At 46.3% G+C, this 15,747-nt stretch overlaps 1 protein-coding gene and 1 pseudogene across 1 annotated transcript; one reads left to right on the top strand and one right to left on the bottom strand.

Annotated features, from left to right (window-relative positions):
* Positions 1-2,806: 2,806 nt before the first annotated feature.
* LOC105002809 (apolipoprotein L3-like) lies at positions 2,807-12,425 on the bottom strand. Its single transcript, XM_010859633.1, has 3 exons — positions 12,395-12,425; positions 6,933-7,053; positions 2,807-4,287 (listed from the first exon to the last, which is right to left on the bottom strand). Exons 1-3 carry the CDS (start codon positions 12,423-12,425, stop codon positions 3,399-3,401), a joined length of 1,041 nt encoding a protein of 346 aa, XP_010857935.1. The 3' UTR covers positions 2,807-3,398.
* LOC105002812 lies at positions 7,439-8,409 on the top strand (annotated as a pseudogene).
* Positions 12,426-15,747: the final 3,322 nt, after the last annotated feature.

The raw sequence follows: 15,747 nt of genomic DNA, 5'->3' as shown, positions 1-15,747 counted from the left end.
TGAAGAACCGATGAAGGAATGAACTCACATCTCTGAAGGTCAGGTAGGCGATGGCCAATGACTGCTGACATCTTCAAGAAGGACTGAGAGGACCGGTTGAAGCCTCAGGAAAACACGGGCTGAGAGGGAGTCCGAGGCAGTGAGGAAAGTCTTCCGAGGGAGGTTTGGACAAAAGTGTGGAGAAGGCTCTGCAGCACGTGGGGAGGGACTTAGGTGACATCCTGGGATCATTTCCAGGTCCCAGGTCTCTGGCTTCCTGCCCTGGGCTCCAGGCATGGGAAACTGTTAGGTGCTCACATGCCCCACACGTGGAAACACAGAGAGTTGGTGCCCATGTGGAGCAGGCCCTTGGAGGTGAGAGCCACACCCAGATGCTCCCCTCTCCTCCCTGGAGAGGAGGATCCTGAGGCATCTCATGAAGGCTCCTCAGAAGGTCCAGGCAGGTGCAATCCCAGATGGGTGGCCAGGTCAGAACATGGCCTTGGATGGAACTTCCCTCCTTCCTGCCCACTTTCCCAAGCCACTCAGTCCTGCTCCTGGGGATGGAGTGAGCCTGGCATCCAGCTCTGCCCTAGGGGGGACCACAGGCTCCAGCAGGCTAGGCTGCAGCGAGGCTTTGAGCGTCTGTGCTCAGAGTCATAGGCAGCTGTGGAGGAGGGGAAGCAGGTATGGCTAAGATCAATATTCTTAAGAGTCATTCTAGCCCCATGTGGGGAATAGACAGGTGAGGCAGGGCAGTGCCCCAAGGTAAACACAGGAAGACCGTTCTGGAAGTTCCTACAGGAGTCCTGGTGAAACGTGAAGGCAGCCTGGGTGAGGCGTGTGCTCTCTCTCTGCCCCTCTGTTTACGGCTGACCCCCCTCCTCACACCTGCACACAAGCCCTCTGCTCTCAATTACCCTCGGGTGACCCGTGTCCTTCCTTGTCCCCGGGGCTGGAGGAGGGGCATCCCCGTGTTCAGCCCAAGTCAGATGACATGGGCTCCTCCTGGTGTCCCATGGGGCCTGCGGGGCTCCAGGGTCTGAGGGAAACAACTTTATGGGAGCCCAGCGGGCAGGCAGAGGAGCCATGGAGGACGTGCTTCCTGAGACCCTGGGAGACAGTCTCATGGGGAAGGAGGTCAGGCAGCTGAGCTCATCAATCAATGCAAGGAGCCTCAATCAATCAATTCATATTTATTGGACTAAAGTCTGTAGAACACAATGTAGAGAGAGGCAGATGGTCCTAAATACCTTATTCTGCTTCATCCCCAACTGAGGAGGAAATTGAGGGTCAGAGAGGCCTTGTCTGTTGACCCCAGGCTGGTTGATCTCCTTGACACACCGCATAGTTCCTTGACCTGATGATGTCTTCTGCTTCATCTTTCTTTCTGTTTTTCCCAAATCAATCTCTGTTCCTACACAACACTGGGAATTTCATGGGAACTTCACTGGTCTCTCGGTGCACCTGAACTCAAAGGGCACCTGGATACTTGTCAGATGCTCCATCCACTGAGTTGTCATCACCACTGCTGCCGCCACCATCATCACCACCACTGTCACCAAGAAGCCACTGCCTGAAGTTCTACATAGACCGTTCTTCAAAGAAGATATACAGATGGCTAGCCAGCATATGCAAAGAGGCTGAACACTGCTAATTATTCATTCAGTTCAGTTCAGGCGCTCAGTCGTGTCCGACTCTTCAAGACCCCATGGACCACAGCACGCCAGGCCTCCCTGTCCATCACCAACTCCCGGAGTCCACTCAAACTCATCTCCATTGAGTCAGTGATGCCATCCAACCATCTCATCCTCTGTGTATGCTAATCTAAACTACAATAAGAGATCACCCCCTACCAATCAGAAGGGCCATCAAGTCAAAGTCTACAGACAATCAATATTGGAGATGATGTGGAGAAAAGGCAAGCCCCCTACACTGTTGCTGGGAATATAATTTGGTGTAGCCATTATGGAAAACAGTAAAGAAGTTCCTTAAAAACTAAAAATCAAGCTATCAGGTGATCCAGCAACCCCACTTCAGGGCATATATTTGGAAAAGAAAAAGTTCCAATTCAAAAAGATACATGCACCCCATGTTCATAGCAGCACTATTTACAACAGCCAAGACATGGAAGCAACCTAAATGTCCGTCAACAGATGAAGGGATAAAGACAATGTGGTACATACAAACAATGGAATATGACTCAGCCATAAAAAGAATGAAACAATGCCTTTTGTAGTAACATGTATGGATCTAGAGGTGATCATACTAAGTGAAGTAAGTCTGGCAGAAAAGACAGATACATAATATCACCTATATGGAGAATCTAAGAAATAGTCTAGGTCGTTCCCTGGTGCTCTAGTGGTTCACATTTAGTGGTTTTGCTGCTATGGCCACGTTTATCCCACGTCGGGCATCTGAGATCCCACAAACTGCTTGGCATGGCTCAAAAAAAAGAGTCCAAATGAACTTATGAACAAACCACTCATAGTCATAGAAAACATAACTTGTTGTTACTAAAGAGAGAGAGGGGTAAACTAGGAGTGTGGGATTAACAGATGCACACTACCATACATAAAATGGATTAAAAAACAAGGACTTTATGTATACCACAGGGAATAATAGTATCTTATAATAATCTGTAATTAAAAAAATGAAAAGAATATAGATATATACATAAATTATGTATAACTGAATCACTTCGATGTTCACCTGAACTAACAGAATATTGTGAATCAACTCTACTTCAATTAAAGAAACAAGCAAACAAAAGAACTCACAGCCTAATTAAGATAAAATGCTGGGATCAAAGACGAGTTGTTGGAGAAGTCGGGCTAGAGGCCACCACCAGGGGGAGACTCTACTTGCTGGGGCATCAGACCCCGGCAAGGGCGATAGAGCTGCTCCTGCTACTTCCCCTGGATCCCAATGATGCTGCCTCTCTGACTATCCCCCATTTTCAGCCCTTTTGTCTTTCTGTGTCTCGTTGCTAGTTCCCCTGCCTCTCCCTGTATTCTGCACCCAGTGTCGTCTTTAGTTCAAAGTAAGTGGTTTCTGAAGGGAAGGGAGTTAGGGGGAGAATGGATACATGTATGTGTATGGCTGAGTCCCTTCACTGTTCACCTGAAACTATCACAGCACTGTTAATCGACTATTCCTCAATACAAATAGAAAGTTCACAGTGTGAAAAAAACAAGAGGTTTCTCCCTCGGCCCCCGCCCATTCTCTAGTCCCCCTTCCTCCCTTAATCCAGGCTCCTTCTCTCTCCCCATCTATCACCTGCATTCACCCTTCCCCTCCTGTGCTCAGCTGCAGAAACACCAGTTTCCTAAATCTCAGCTCCAACAAGTTTGTCTCACTCTCCTTTTTTCCCTGACAATGTGCCTCTGCACCTTGGCCCTGAATGTGTCCCTGGACCCTCACTGCTCTGGGGGTGGTGGAGTTGGGTCCTCTTGCAGACACTTGTAGATCTGGGTGAGCTCCTCCAGCTTCCTCTCCAGCTCCCTGGCCCGCTGCCGCAGGTTTTCAGCTGATGCTGCCTTTGCACCGTCATGCAGGTGCATTGACTCCTTCACCAGGAAGCCCACATCCATCAGGAGGAAGAGCCCTGCAGTGGCTGCCCCCGCGATTCGGGCTCCTTTGGTAACTGCCACAGCTGTGCCTTTGAAACCTGCCTCTACCTGCTGGATGGCTGGGGCTGCGATTCTCCCAGGGCTCAGGTAGATGTTTGTATTGACTGCAGAGTCAGGGTTGGCTTCACCTGTCTCCATGGCATGTATATTTATTTCAAGGTGTTTCTCGGCTTTTGCCAATTTCTCTGTTGTGTCAACAATTTGGGGGTTGCTCTTGAGTACCTCTAGGAGCACCTTCCATTTCTTGATGCCAATTGACATCAATTGACTGGCTTTGTTTTCTGCTGATGACCTACTTACATGTTCCACAATGCTGGTGGACACAGCGGTCACAGCAGCCGCTGCTCCCAGCCCTATCCCAGTGGCTGAGAGTGCCACACTGGCCCCCGCTGTCACGGGTGCCAGAACCAGGCCAAGGATGGTCAGGGCACCAGATAAAGTGCCGGTGCTGTGGGTCACCACATTGGAGATGGTACAGTCCCTGTGGACTTTGTCAACATTGTCTGCAAGCTCCTGGAGCTTGTTTTTGAGCTCCACCAGCTGCTGTGTCACCCGAGGAAACTTCTTCAGAAACCTCTTCCTATCCAGCTGCTCTTTTGGGAGCGTTTCTTGCTCCTTCCCAGCCAAGTCTCTTTTCAGTTCATTCAGATATTCATGTAGTGCATTCATGTCTTCCCTGTAACAATGAAGGTCAAGTGGTTAGAAAGGCAGTTCGCTTGTCTGTAAAATAGGTTCAAAAATGTCTATTCTGCATAAATACAGAGATAGTACTATAAATCAATTAGAAAAGAAATTTACAAAAGTAAAATTTCCTCTTTCAACATTAAACACAGGTTTTATACCTTGTAGATGCTCCATATACTTCTTCAATCCTCTAACAGATAAAAAAAAAGTCACCTTAGGATACTCATAACTTAAGAGAGATATTTGATGGAATTCCCTGGTGGTCCAGAGGTTATGACTCTGCACTCCCACTGCCTCGGGCATGACTCAGTCCCTGGTCAGGGACCAAGGATCCCACAAGCCATGTAGCTCAGCCAAAAAAAAAAAACAACCACATTTGGTAGAGATGTCTCAGAGATAGGGCAACACCAGCACTTTAAAAGAGTTGGTGAGTGGGAACTCCACAGAGAAACAAAGAGAAGTGGGATTAGAGCAGAAAGCCGGCATTCAAGGGCCTCAGTGTGTAGTGAGGGGTCAACCTGATCTTTGCCCTTGGCTACTGGGAAGTGGTCCCTAAGCCCCTAGAATATTCTGGCTGATATAAGTGTCCTTGTCTGCCTGGGCCTTTTGGCCACTGTTCAGTCTGACAAGGAGACGTGTGATGGGGCCTCTGGAGGAGCTGGACTCTAAGACATTAGTCTGATCTCAGGGAGGGGCTGGAGACCACAAGTCAGGATACTTTTTTTTAAAATGGGTGAGTGTCCCTGGCAGGCAGTGTTCCGTGTGCCCTGCCACACACCAAGTTCCAGAACAGTAACGCATCATGGGGACAATCGAAGCTTCAGGTGTGAAATCCGCCCAGACTCTGCCCTGTGACTGATGGAACCCCACAGGCTTCCTGTAATACACTGGGATCAGGATGGGTCTCAGTGAGTCCTGTCTGCTCTATAGGGAATTCTCAAACCTGAGGGTGGTTTGGGGGATCCCCTAAATTTGCCATTTGTTCAAATGAAAGCATAGTCCTGAGCACTGTGCCCTCATCCTTTGCAGATTGGCTGTCTCTGTGACTTAGAATTTGTAGAAAAAAAAAAAAAAAACAAGTCAGAACTAAAGGCACCTTAACAGTCCTTTAGTCTGCCATCTGCTGTCTTCTAAGGCTTGTGTCCTTGGCTTTCCCAGAAGCAGGTCCCTGAGTCCATCCACTGCCCCAGCTGCCTGGAGATCAGGAGATGTGTTGCTGGTTCCTCTTGGACTCTCCAGCCCACCTCACTGACTCCTGACCCAGCAGTCAGCACCACTGACCTCTTAGGTGTTACATGTTAATTTGTGACAGCTTCATGATCCTGCTCCCCAAGGTCATGTGGAACTTTGTGGATCCTCTAAAGGTTCAAGAGACTTGAGGAAACACCCATCTGAATGGCTGAGCCGGAAGAGACCAGCACTTGCACAGCTGGTGGAGGAAGTGTTTTTCCTCTTTGGTCGGGATGAGTGAGGCTCCTCAGAATTCCCCAAATGACACACAATTGCAGCCACTCACTGTGACCCTGGAGGGCTCACTGAGCCACAAGGCCTTCCACTGTCAGGGTGGCTCCACGTAGACTAGAAGAAGGTCCCAGATGGAGGGAGAAGCCAGGTCCCAAGCAGGGTGTGGAGGACATGATCACCCAGGGCCCTCTAGCCCAGCATGAGGGGATCCCATCAGGGAGGGAAGAAATGTCCCCCCTCCCACTCACGGGACCTCTGCCAGGGTCACAGCCCCTTCAGTTCTGTGTCCTCAGGGCCCACTCTCCTCACTCTAGTCCTGGTTCTGCTGCCCAAGCCTGCCTACTAGTCCTCCAACCTGGACCTTCTGCTCCACCCTGACCTGGGGTCTGACCCTGATCCAGGCCTCCCTGGGCTTTCGGATGAGATGATTGCACTTGGTTCCCCACCTCTGACCCTGCAGTTCACTCTGAGGCCATCACCATAGTCCATCAGATTGAATTACTATTCCCATTGGACACATGCAAATCTGAAACTCTAACACATAAGCCCAGAACCCAGGAGCTGGGCAGGGCTAGATCCAGGATCCCATCAGCTCCACCCAGTTCCTCTCCAGCCTCTCTGCTTTATGGGCCAGCAGGATCCTGCAGGGTTGGTACAGTTCCTAAGATGGGGACTAGAAAGGCTTTATCTAGGTAGAAGCCCGAGTAATACAAATGAAGGCGTCAGGATTTTCTGACTTGCCCCAAAGGAAATTCTGCTTGGTTCTCATCACCAGAAAGAAAATTCTTTCCAGCAAGCTTTTTAAATGTTAATATTGATTGAGTACCTACTCTGTATCAGTCATTACGGGAAGATGGTTGCATGCATGATCTCAGTATCCTCACAATAAAACTGAACAGATGATGACGCTAAGGCAGAGAATAGCTCAGTAATTTGTCCAAGGTCACATAACCTGACCCTTCCTTGCAGGTTTCATCTTTTCTCAACCTGAGGTTGTTCAATGGCAGCAAATGACATGGAGGAAACATTCCTCATGAGATATTGAGAAGGAACATCCTCAACCCCCACCATAGGGTCCTGCTTGGAGGAGGTGTGCCTGCTAGCAAAAATCTAGTCTGGTGCTGTGGGATGTAGGTGACCTTCCTGACACACCAATACACCTGTACAGGTTACCTGGACAAACCAGCATTAACCTCAATTTTCTTCAGGAATTCAGTCAGCAGGAGAAGCAGTTCCTCTCTGCTCAGTATGTCCCAGAGACACTCAGCAACATCCTCAAAAAAGATCTCAATATCTAGATGAAAGGAAAGAGAATGAGGTTAGAAGAATTTGTGAAGAGAAAAAGGGAAAGTGTTAGTCGCTCAGTCCTATTTGACTCTTTGTGACCCCGTGGGCCGTAACCCACCAGGCTCCTCTGTCCATGGGGTTCTTCAAGCAAGAATACCGGAGTGAGTAGCCATTACCTCCTCCAGGGGATCTTCCCAACCTAGGGATAAAATCCAGATCTCCCACATTGCTGGCAGATTCTTTACTGTCTGAGTCACTGGGAAAGCGCAGAAGATTTTGTGGTGGATCATAAATGGTATTGGGTAGCTTTTTTTTTTTTTTTAACCCTGTGTAACCTGGGGGAGGGCTCACAGATTTTGACAATCCACTCTAGAACAGGTATCTAGATCACCATGGCGACAGAAGTTGAAGAGAGCTATTTGAGTTTTTTAATTTGGTGGACCCCAAGTGTGGAAACTCCAGTTGGATGTTGCTGTACCAATTCTGAAAGACCACCAGGTTCCAACAAAGTCCAAGCATGTGGTGTAAACCCAGTGGACACATACATCCGCTCTGGCACTCACAGTATAAAACCACTTCTACCTTATACTCCTAGCTGAGATGTGGCTGGGATAGTAGAAGCTGCTGGAGAGAATGTATCTTTCAAGAAAGGTGATATTCACTACCAGGACGGTCTCTGGGGGCTATACCGAGTTCACTCTGGAAGCCCATCACATTGTTTACACACTTCCCCAAAAAGCTGGACTTTAAACAAGAAGCTGCCATCAGCATCTCATGTTTTACTGCTATCGAGTCTGCTCCCCAGTGTCCATGTGAAAGCTGGAGAAAGTGTTCTGGGGCAGGTGGAGGAGCTGGAAGAGCAGCATGCCAAATGGTTAGAGCTTATGGCTTAAAGATTTTGGGCACAGCTACTACTGAGGAAGGACAAAAGATTGTTTTGCAAAATGGAGCCCACTAAGTGTTTAATCACAAAGAAGCTAATAATATTGATAAAACTAAGAAATCTGTTGGTGAAAAAAGAGTTGATATGATTATTGAAATGTTTGCTAATGTCAAACTTAGTGAAGATTTAAATTTTTTGTCACATGAAGGACGAGCAATAGTTGTTGGCCACAGAGGTCCTATTGAAATAAACCCACCGGATCCGTGACAAAGGAATATAGCATAAGAGGAGTAGCTCTCCCTTCATCCTCCAAGGAGGAATTACAGCAGTTTGCAGCAGCTCTCCAAGCCAGAATGAATCAGTTAGTTGAGACCAGTAATAGGTCCCCGGTATTCACTACAGAAGGTGGCCCAGGCTCATGAAGATATCATTCACAGCAGTGGGGCCACAGGAAAAATGATCCTTTTCTTAAATCACTAATCCTTCCATTGATTTCCTGTGTAATTAAAAGGTTTCCTACCTTAGTTTTATGTACACTGCATTTGCTCTGCTTAGCAATCGTTTGATTCAGTGAGTTTCTTCTATTTAAAAAAATATTTATCTTAGGATTCATAGGCGTTGGAGTGCAGTTTATTTTACAGCTGGGAATATTCTTTATGCCTTCTACCTCTCATCAAGGAATAGTAGGAAATAGGATGTTAGTGGTCACTTGGCATTGGAGGACATTACAGAAATTCCTAACCAATGCTTATCATTAATTCCATACCTTTGACTAAAACATGCTAATTCAAAATAGGACTGCTTGATTCCCAAGCCCAGTTCTCTTTACAAAGGTTCTTTAGTCTCTGATTAGCCCAGAACTATACTGGACTCTGACGATTCTCTGAATTCAATGAGACCCCTTTTCTAAACTAATCTCGTCTAGATCTACAGGTCTCTCAGAAGGGCAAGATAAACCATGTCCAGAGAAATCTGTTAGTTTCCCAATATTCCCCAGTGTTTTATGCTTTTTTCTGGGTTAATCATTGACTACCAATGATCCATGTGCTTTCTGAGGACATCAGCCTTATCTCTGGGATAATATGATACCAGGTGCATAGTTGGTCTTCCCAGGAGGCGCTGGTGGTACAGAATCTGCCTGCCAGTGCAGGAGATGTAGGAGATGTGGGTTTGATCCCTGCGTCAGGAAGATCCCCTGGAGAAGGGCATGGCAACCCACTGCAGTATTCATGCCTGGAGAATCCCATGGACAGAGGGGCCTGGTGGGCTACATACAGTACACAGGGCTGCAAAGAGTCACACATGATGAAGTGACTTAGCACATCAGGTGCTTGGTTTCCAAATATATATGCATTGATTGGTTCAACTTGTTTCTAGCCACATGAAGACTTTTGATTTACAAATGGCAAGTGCCACAGCCTTCTCCAACTATTATTTGGGGCCCCCTGGATCAAAGATCGTCCATATGAGGGTAAGCAGAACATGCTGCCTCAACAATTTAAGGTCTGTGTCCCTGGCCAGCTCGAAGCAGTCTGAACAGAATTGCCAGCCCTTTTCCCTAGTTGCTATATTCTCCTAAATGAAAAGGGGAGAAATAAAGGATTACAGTCAGGGAGGAAAGACAGGGGTCCCCAAGTGGCTGGAGGAAATAAACTGCTAGTGGCAGACGTTTTTTTCCCCTTATCTACATGAGATTAAAAGGCTCCTTATAATCCTGTGTTGCCATGACGACACCTGGTGCCCCCTGAACTTAACTTTTTCTCAAACCTTGAGCTAACCAATGTGTATTTCTCATGGAAATGTTCTTCTTAAGCTGTGTTAATGAAACTATTCATTTGCTTGGAAATCTGCCTTTCTTCAAGGTTCATGTCAATTGTTTCATGGCCAGAGGTGAGTCCCCTTGTGCCATTCTATCTCAAAATGCATGTTGTGGGAGAGGAGCCTGGTACAACACTCTCTGTCTGAGGCATTTCTGTTATCCGATTAGCAGCTTGCTATCAGGTATATAATGCCTTGCTAAAAACTAGCAAGGGGGCACTCTTTCTGTCCCCTTCTGAAGTCTATGTTAGAAGCTTTCTCTACCCCATTTACATTTTAATAAAACTCTACTACAAAAAAGCTCTGAGTGATCCAGCCTTGTCTCTGGCTCCAGATTGAAGTCTTCTCCTTTGAGGCCAAGGATACCAGATCTGCTCACAGCTCATGGAAGCAACCTTTCAGAAAATTGTATCTATGTGTGACAGGGATCATATATTTTTATTTAAATTAACAAACAAAGTTTATGCCTTAAGAGTGATCTGCTTTTGCCATCATACTATGATAACTGCAACAAATTCTAGAGCAAAATTTTTTTAAAATGTTATTTAGTATAAATTGTTAAAATTCATCTTCCTGAGTAGTGATCACCTGGGCACTGTCGGTAGAGTCACCGGGGGTTATGGACGGAACTGCTTTTCCCACCCTCACCCTCCAATTCATATGTTGAAGGTTGAACCCCAGTGACTATATTTGAAGATTGGGCCTTTAAAGAGGCAATTGAGGTAAAATGAAGTCATGTGAGGCCCTAATCCAATAAGATTGTGTCTTTATTAGAAAAGAAGACACCAGATTCTCTTTCTTCCTGCCCCCTCCTCCTGAGGAATGGCCATATGAAGACACAGTTAGAGGGCAGTTAGGATGCAAGCAGGCGGAGAGGCCTCACCAGAAACCACCTCTACCTTGATGATCTTGGACTTCCAACCCTCCAGAGTCATTATCTAATCCTGGGATTTAGATGTCTTCAGGAATCTGCAATTTTAATTTTTAGAAAGAGAACGAGGGCTTCTGAGGTGGTACAGTGGTAAAGAATTCGCCTGCCAATGCCGGCAACACAGGAGTCGTGGGTTCGATCCCTGGGTTGGGAAGATCACCTGGAATAGGAGATGGCAACCCACTCCCAGTATCCTTGCCTGGAAAATCTCAAGAACAGAAGAGGCTGGTGGGCTACAGTCCATGAGGCCACAAAGAATTGAACAAGACTGAACAAATGAGCACATCACTCACACAGAGAGAAAGAGTACAGGGCACGTGTGTTTTGTGAGTTACTACTTCCAGCAGAGACTGGAGCACCCGGTAAATGAACGCTTCCATGTTTTAGCAGTGAAACAAAAGAATATTCACACTAAATGGGACAGAGAATGTAATGAAAATAATTAACCTCGGATCAGTACAGGGCAAGATCACTGCTCAAATGAGTGACCAAGATCCCTGTATGATTTCAGGGATCTAGAGGTTACGGAACTGCAGGTAAGACATAGGCAACTAGGATATATACATATGGGAGGGGCTGGACACGATGTAAGATGTGTTTCCTGGTACATGAACACACGGAGGCATTATTATTTCACAGAAGAAGAAAGTGAGACTCAGACAGGAGAAGGGACAACCCAAGGCCAGTGAGCAGAAAGCTCAGAGGTGGAACCCAAGGTCAAGTGTCAGACACTTCTTGGACATGACTTTGAATCCTCCTTAATTTAAATTCCTGTGATTCTTCATTCTGCGACATAGGGATTTTTCCAACTAAATTTTGGTGGTGAGTGCGCTGCAGCTGGAGGAGAGCATGGCAACCCACTCAAGTATTCTTCCCAGGAGAATCCCATGGACAGAGGGGCCTGGTGGGCCACAGTCCATGGGGGTCGCAAAGAGTCGACAACGATTGAGCAACTAAGCACAGACTACAGCAGCGCACTGCAGCATGTACAGAAGTAGAAGTACAGTGTTGTTCACATGGAACTTATATGTTACCTAATTTTCAAAAAGGGTTTAGGACCATCTACCATTGAGTAACTACTATGTGAGAGGATCCTAATTGGAGACCCTCAGAATGGGCAGGGGAGGGGATCAACCAGCTCGAGGAGGGGTGGAGCCAGGTGTGACCCTGTGAACAACCCCGTCACCCCTCCCCTCCAGGTGGGAGGTGGCAAAGGGAGCCTGGGGTCCAGTTCACTGTCCGCTGACTCTTGCAGAGCGGCTGGGTAAGTGGCAGGGTGAGAGCTGAAGGAATGGTGTTTGTGGTGATGCCCCAGGGTCTGGGAGCAGGAGGAGGCTCAGGCCAAGGGAGAGGGCAGGAGGAGCTCCAGGGATGCTGGGGGACCTCCTCTTGCTGCCCCATTTGGCTTTGGGGACTCTCTCTGCTGTCCCCCTCACCATGGGCTATCCTGGCCTCACTTCTGAGTCACTTGCTAGAGGGCAGTGGGGGAGGAAGTGAGCACCTAGCAAATGGCTCCACAAGGAGAGGGCTGGGAAAGAGGCTCTGTGGACACACTCCCGTTGGGGGTACTCCACGTGGCCCCCCTGAGGGGCTCCAGGATGCTTATCCATCCTCTTCTTGGTTCTTAATTCCTCTGTAGGTTAACTCTGCCTGGAGGAACCACCCTCAATTCTGGGTCACATGTAGGAACTGGCCAGAAAAGAGGCAGCTGCCTACCTGAGCGGTCTCCGAGGTTTTCTGAGCTCATGGTGGCAGCAGCAGGGTCTCAGATATCTCCCTTCAGCTCCTTGTTCCTGTCAGGCTGGAAGGAGGTGTGACCTCACCCTTGGGGAGAGAAAACAGAACGTGGGTTTGATCACGAGTAAGCAGTGGCTGAGGGAGCAGCGAGGGTTGAGGTCTCGGGTGGGTTCCCCTGGGACAGCCACCAGTGCCACCGGGGACTTAACCCAGCGTGGTTCTCCGTCTCCTGGGCTCTGCAGGTCACTAGTTAAGGAAAGTTCCGCACCACCCTCCAACTTCCTCCAAGTCATAGTCCTGTTGGGGTACAAGGAGAAGATAATAACAGAGGAAACAGCCATCTGTGAAGTTATAGGAGTAATAAATCCAGAGACGGACAAATAGATAGGAAGGAATACTCTGGAAATTACATGAGGTTGGAGCAACTCTGTTACTAACTGGTAATAAGTGATGTTGATCCAGTGTCTATGACATGCAGGCTCCTGAAACTAATCTAACTTTAGGTCAGCCCAGTTTTTCACACTGGTGCCAGAGCCTGGACTTTCTGATCCAGATCCCAGGTTTGTGATGACTATGCTCTACTCCATTTAATATATGAAAAGAATTACTTGTGGATATATGTTTATTGGTAAATGACTCTTCTCATTCTAAAATGATGTCTTGCCCCCCAGGCTCAAGTCAGCCTTGACAAAGTTCTTGGTGGTGCAACTCTGACAGCCCATGTCTTCCTTGCTTCTGCAAAAGCTTTTATCTCACAAGGGCCTAGAGTCCCACCAGCCCCACCGTACTTCCTGTGTCCCTGCCCTGCATGGCTGAGGACCCCGAACTGTGCCCGGTCCTCTCTGCCGTCCTCCCCTGACTACTGGACTTTAGGTTGGTTCTAATACCGTATGTAAATAATAAAGAACATTCTCCTTGTATTAAACTTCACTCACATTTGAGACTGTTTCCTTAAGCTATTTCTAGAAGTAGAATTACTAAATCACAAGGCATCAATACCTAAAAAATTTTCATACCTAGATCCACACTGTTATCCAAACAGACTGTCATAATTTATGTTCACCCTCATAATAGATGAGGGTGTCCATCCTTTCAGACTTTCCCATTCTCAGTGGTCTTTAAAAAAAAAAAAAAAGCTTCAGGTGTTTATATATAAAAAATTTACTTTGATTCTGCATGTGATTATCTTGCCATGGGAGAAGAGGAAGGAAAGCAGATGTTGATGACATTTAGCTACTGTTTTAAGAAAGCAAAAGAGCCTTTGTCAACTCCTCCTCCTGAGACCTGACTGAAATGACAGTAAAGGTACTTACAGGTATAATAACAGCTACTGATAAGAGTGACTTGTGTTTGTGGTCATCGCTCTGCATTGGTATTGGCTCTGAAACTTTACATATGATAACTTGTATGCTATTCCATTAACATTTGATATGTGTACATTGTATCCCCATCTGCAGATACAGAAGCTGAAGTACAGAAGTTTTATGATTTGGCCAAGGTCAGAAGTCTTGCCCCTGGTAGACTGGATTCCACCCCACTCACTGGGCTCACCCCACTCACCATAGCCTTCCTCTCCTCCCTCTGCTGCTAATAAAAACAAGCATGGGGGCAACAGGAGACCAGAGTGTTCATAAATGTCTGAAGATTCACTGGACGGTGAAGTGATAGATGAATAAGAGGAGTGCAGTAGAGGGAGAGAAACAGGGAGCGTGTTCACAGGAGAGAAGAACGGTCTGCTGGGCAGAGCCCCAGAGGGAGCAAGATGAGAGGGAGGCCGAGGGGAGAGCAGGGGACAAGCCCACCACCCCCACATCCCATCCCATATTTACAGCAGCCTTCACCCTTCACCAGACCTTTAGAAAGTTACTTGAGAATGAGATGCAGGAAAAAAATTAGATTATGTGTTTGTTTAATTATGGAAGAGATAAAGGATACCCATGAAAGAGATAGATGTGGGATCCAGGAATCAGGAACATCAACCCCATGGGAAGGGAATCCAAGGATCCCAGCTGGGCGCGCAGCAGACCTAGAGAGAAACCAGTCCAGAATGGGATAAGAACTCCAGAGTCTGTGGGGACAGGGGACTCGGTATCACATGAGGCACAGTTGGAAAGAAATGGAGGAAATGCTGAAGATAAACAGTGCATGGGGTGAAAAGGAAGCCAATTAGAAACATCAGGAAAAACTAAAGTTCTGCCCAGAAACAAGTGCAGCTATTTGGTACAAGTTAGCTCTAAAAAAAAGTATTAAAATATCACAAATATGTAAACTGTCTTGTTTTATTTTTTAAAAAATCTAAGGTAAATTAATGTATGTCCAAGTCCTGGTTTTCCCATTTTGATTATTTTAGATGCTGTTTAAAACTGAAGTATTGTTGATATATGTGATATTTAACAATTCAGTTAATCAATATAAAAATTAAAATACATTTCTAGAACTTAGGAGCTGAAGCTCTGAAGGGAAGAGTTGTTTACAAAGCTAGGAGTAAAGAAATAGTAATTCCAGTTGAGAGTATAACAAATAAATACATAAATAAAATGTTTACAAATGCAAAGCTTCCTAATAGAGCATATAAAACTAGAGCAATAATTGTATAAGCAGAAGATGGGGAAGGGTATAAGAAAAGTATAAAAATAAATAAAATCCTTATTTTTCCTAGTAAGAAATAAATAAATAATGTACAAATTTTTAAATCAAGAAAATGAAAAAATGCAATACCTAATACTGATTAGCTATTGTGGTTGATGACACCCCACTTTGCACCTTCCCAACTGCTTGGTATGAATTCACTTCCTTTTAGTTCTCACAATGATCCTATAAGAAAGGAAACTGAAGCTCAGAGATGTGAAGCAACGTACTCAAAGCACACAGCTAGTGCTAGAGCCAGACTCCAAGTCCAGGTTCCTGTCTCCTGGGCACACATTCTCACACTACAGTACAGCTCCCAATGTAGTAATATCATTTCTGTTTGTGTCAGTCACTCTCTGTGTCTGACTCTTTGTGACCCCTTGGACTGTAGCCCGCCTGGTTCCTCTGTCTATGGAATTCTCCAGGCAAGAATACTGGAGTGTGTTGCCATTTCCTTCTCCAAATATAATTTAAAGTCATTGATTAACTACCTAAAAAATAGCTGGATTTAGAAAAGGCAGAGGAACCAGAGATCAAATTGCCAACATCCATTGGATCATTGAAAAAGCAAGAGAGTTCCAGAAAAGCATCTACTTCTGCTTTATTCACTATGCCAAAGCCTTTGACTGTGTGGGTCACAACAAACTGGAAAATTCTTAAAAGATGGGAATACCAGACCACCTGACCTCCCCCCTGAGAAACCA

The sequence above is a fragment of the Bison bison genome, unplaced genomic scaffold (genome assembly GCF_000754665.1).
Source record: "Bison bison bison isolate TAMUID 2011002044 unplaced genomic scaffold, Bison_UMD1.0 scf7180017864457, whole genome shotgun sequence".
In the NCBI taxonomy this organism is placed as follows: domain Eukaryota; kingdom Metazoa; phylum Chordata; class Mammalia; order Artiodactyla; family Bovidae; genus Bison; species Bison bison.
This window is presented reverse-complemented; position numbering and strand designations above follow the sequence as displayed.

Excerpts from the sequence above, each read along its gene's own strand:
- LOC105002809 (XM_010859633.1), bottom strand. The coding sequence starts at position 12,425 with ATGAGCTCAGAAAACCTCGGAGACCGCTCAG. Across the intron at positions 7,054-12,394 it reads AAACCTCGGAGACCGCTCAG|ATATTGAGATCTTTTTTGAG; the intron begins GTAGGCAGCTGC and ends CCTTTCATCTAG. Across the intron at positions 4,288-6,932 it reads GTTAATGCTGGTTTGTCCAG|GGAAGACATGAATGCACTAC; the intron begins GTAACCTGTACA and ends TCATTGTTACAG.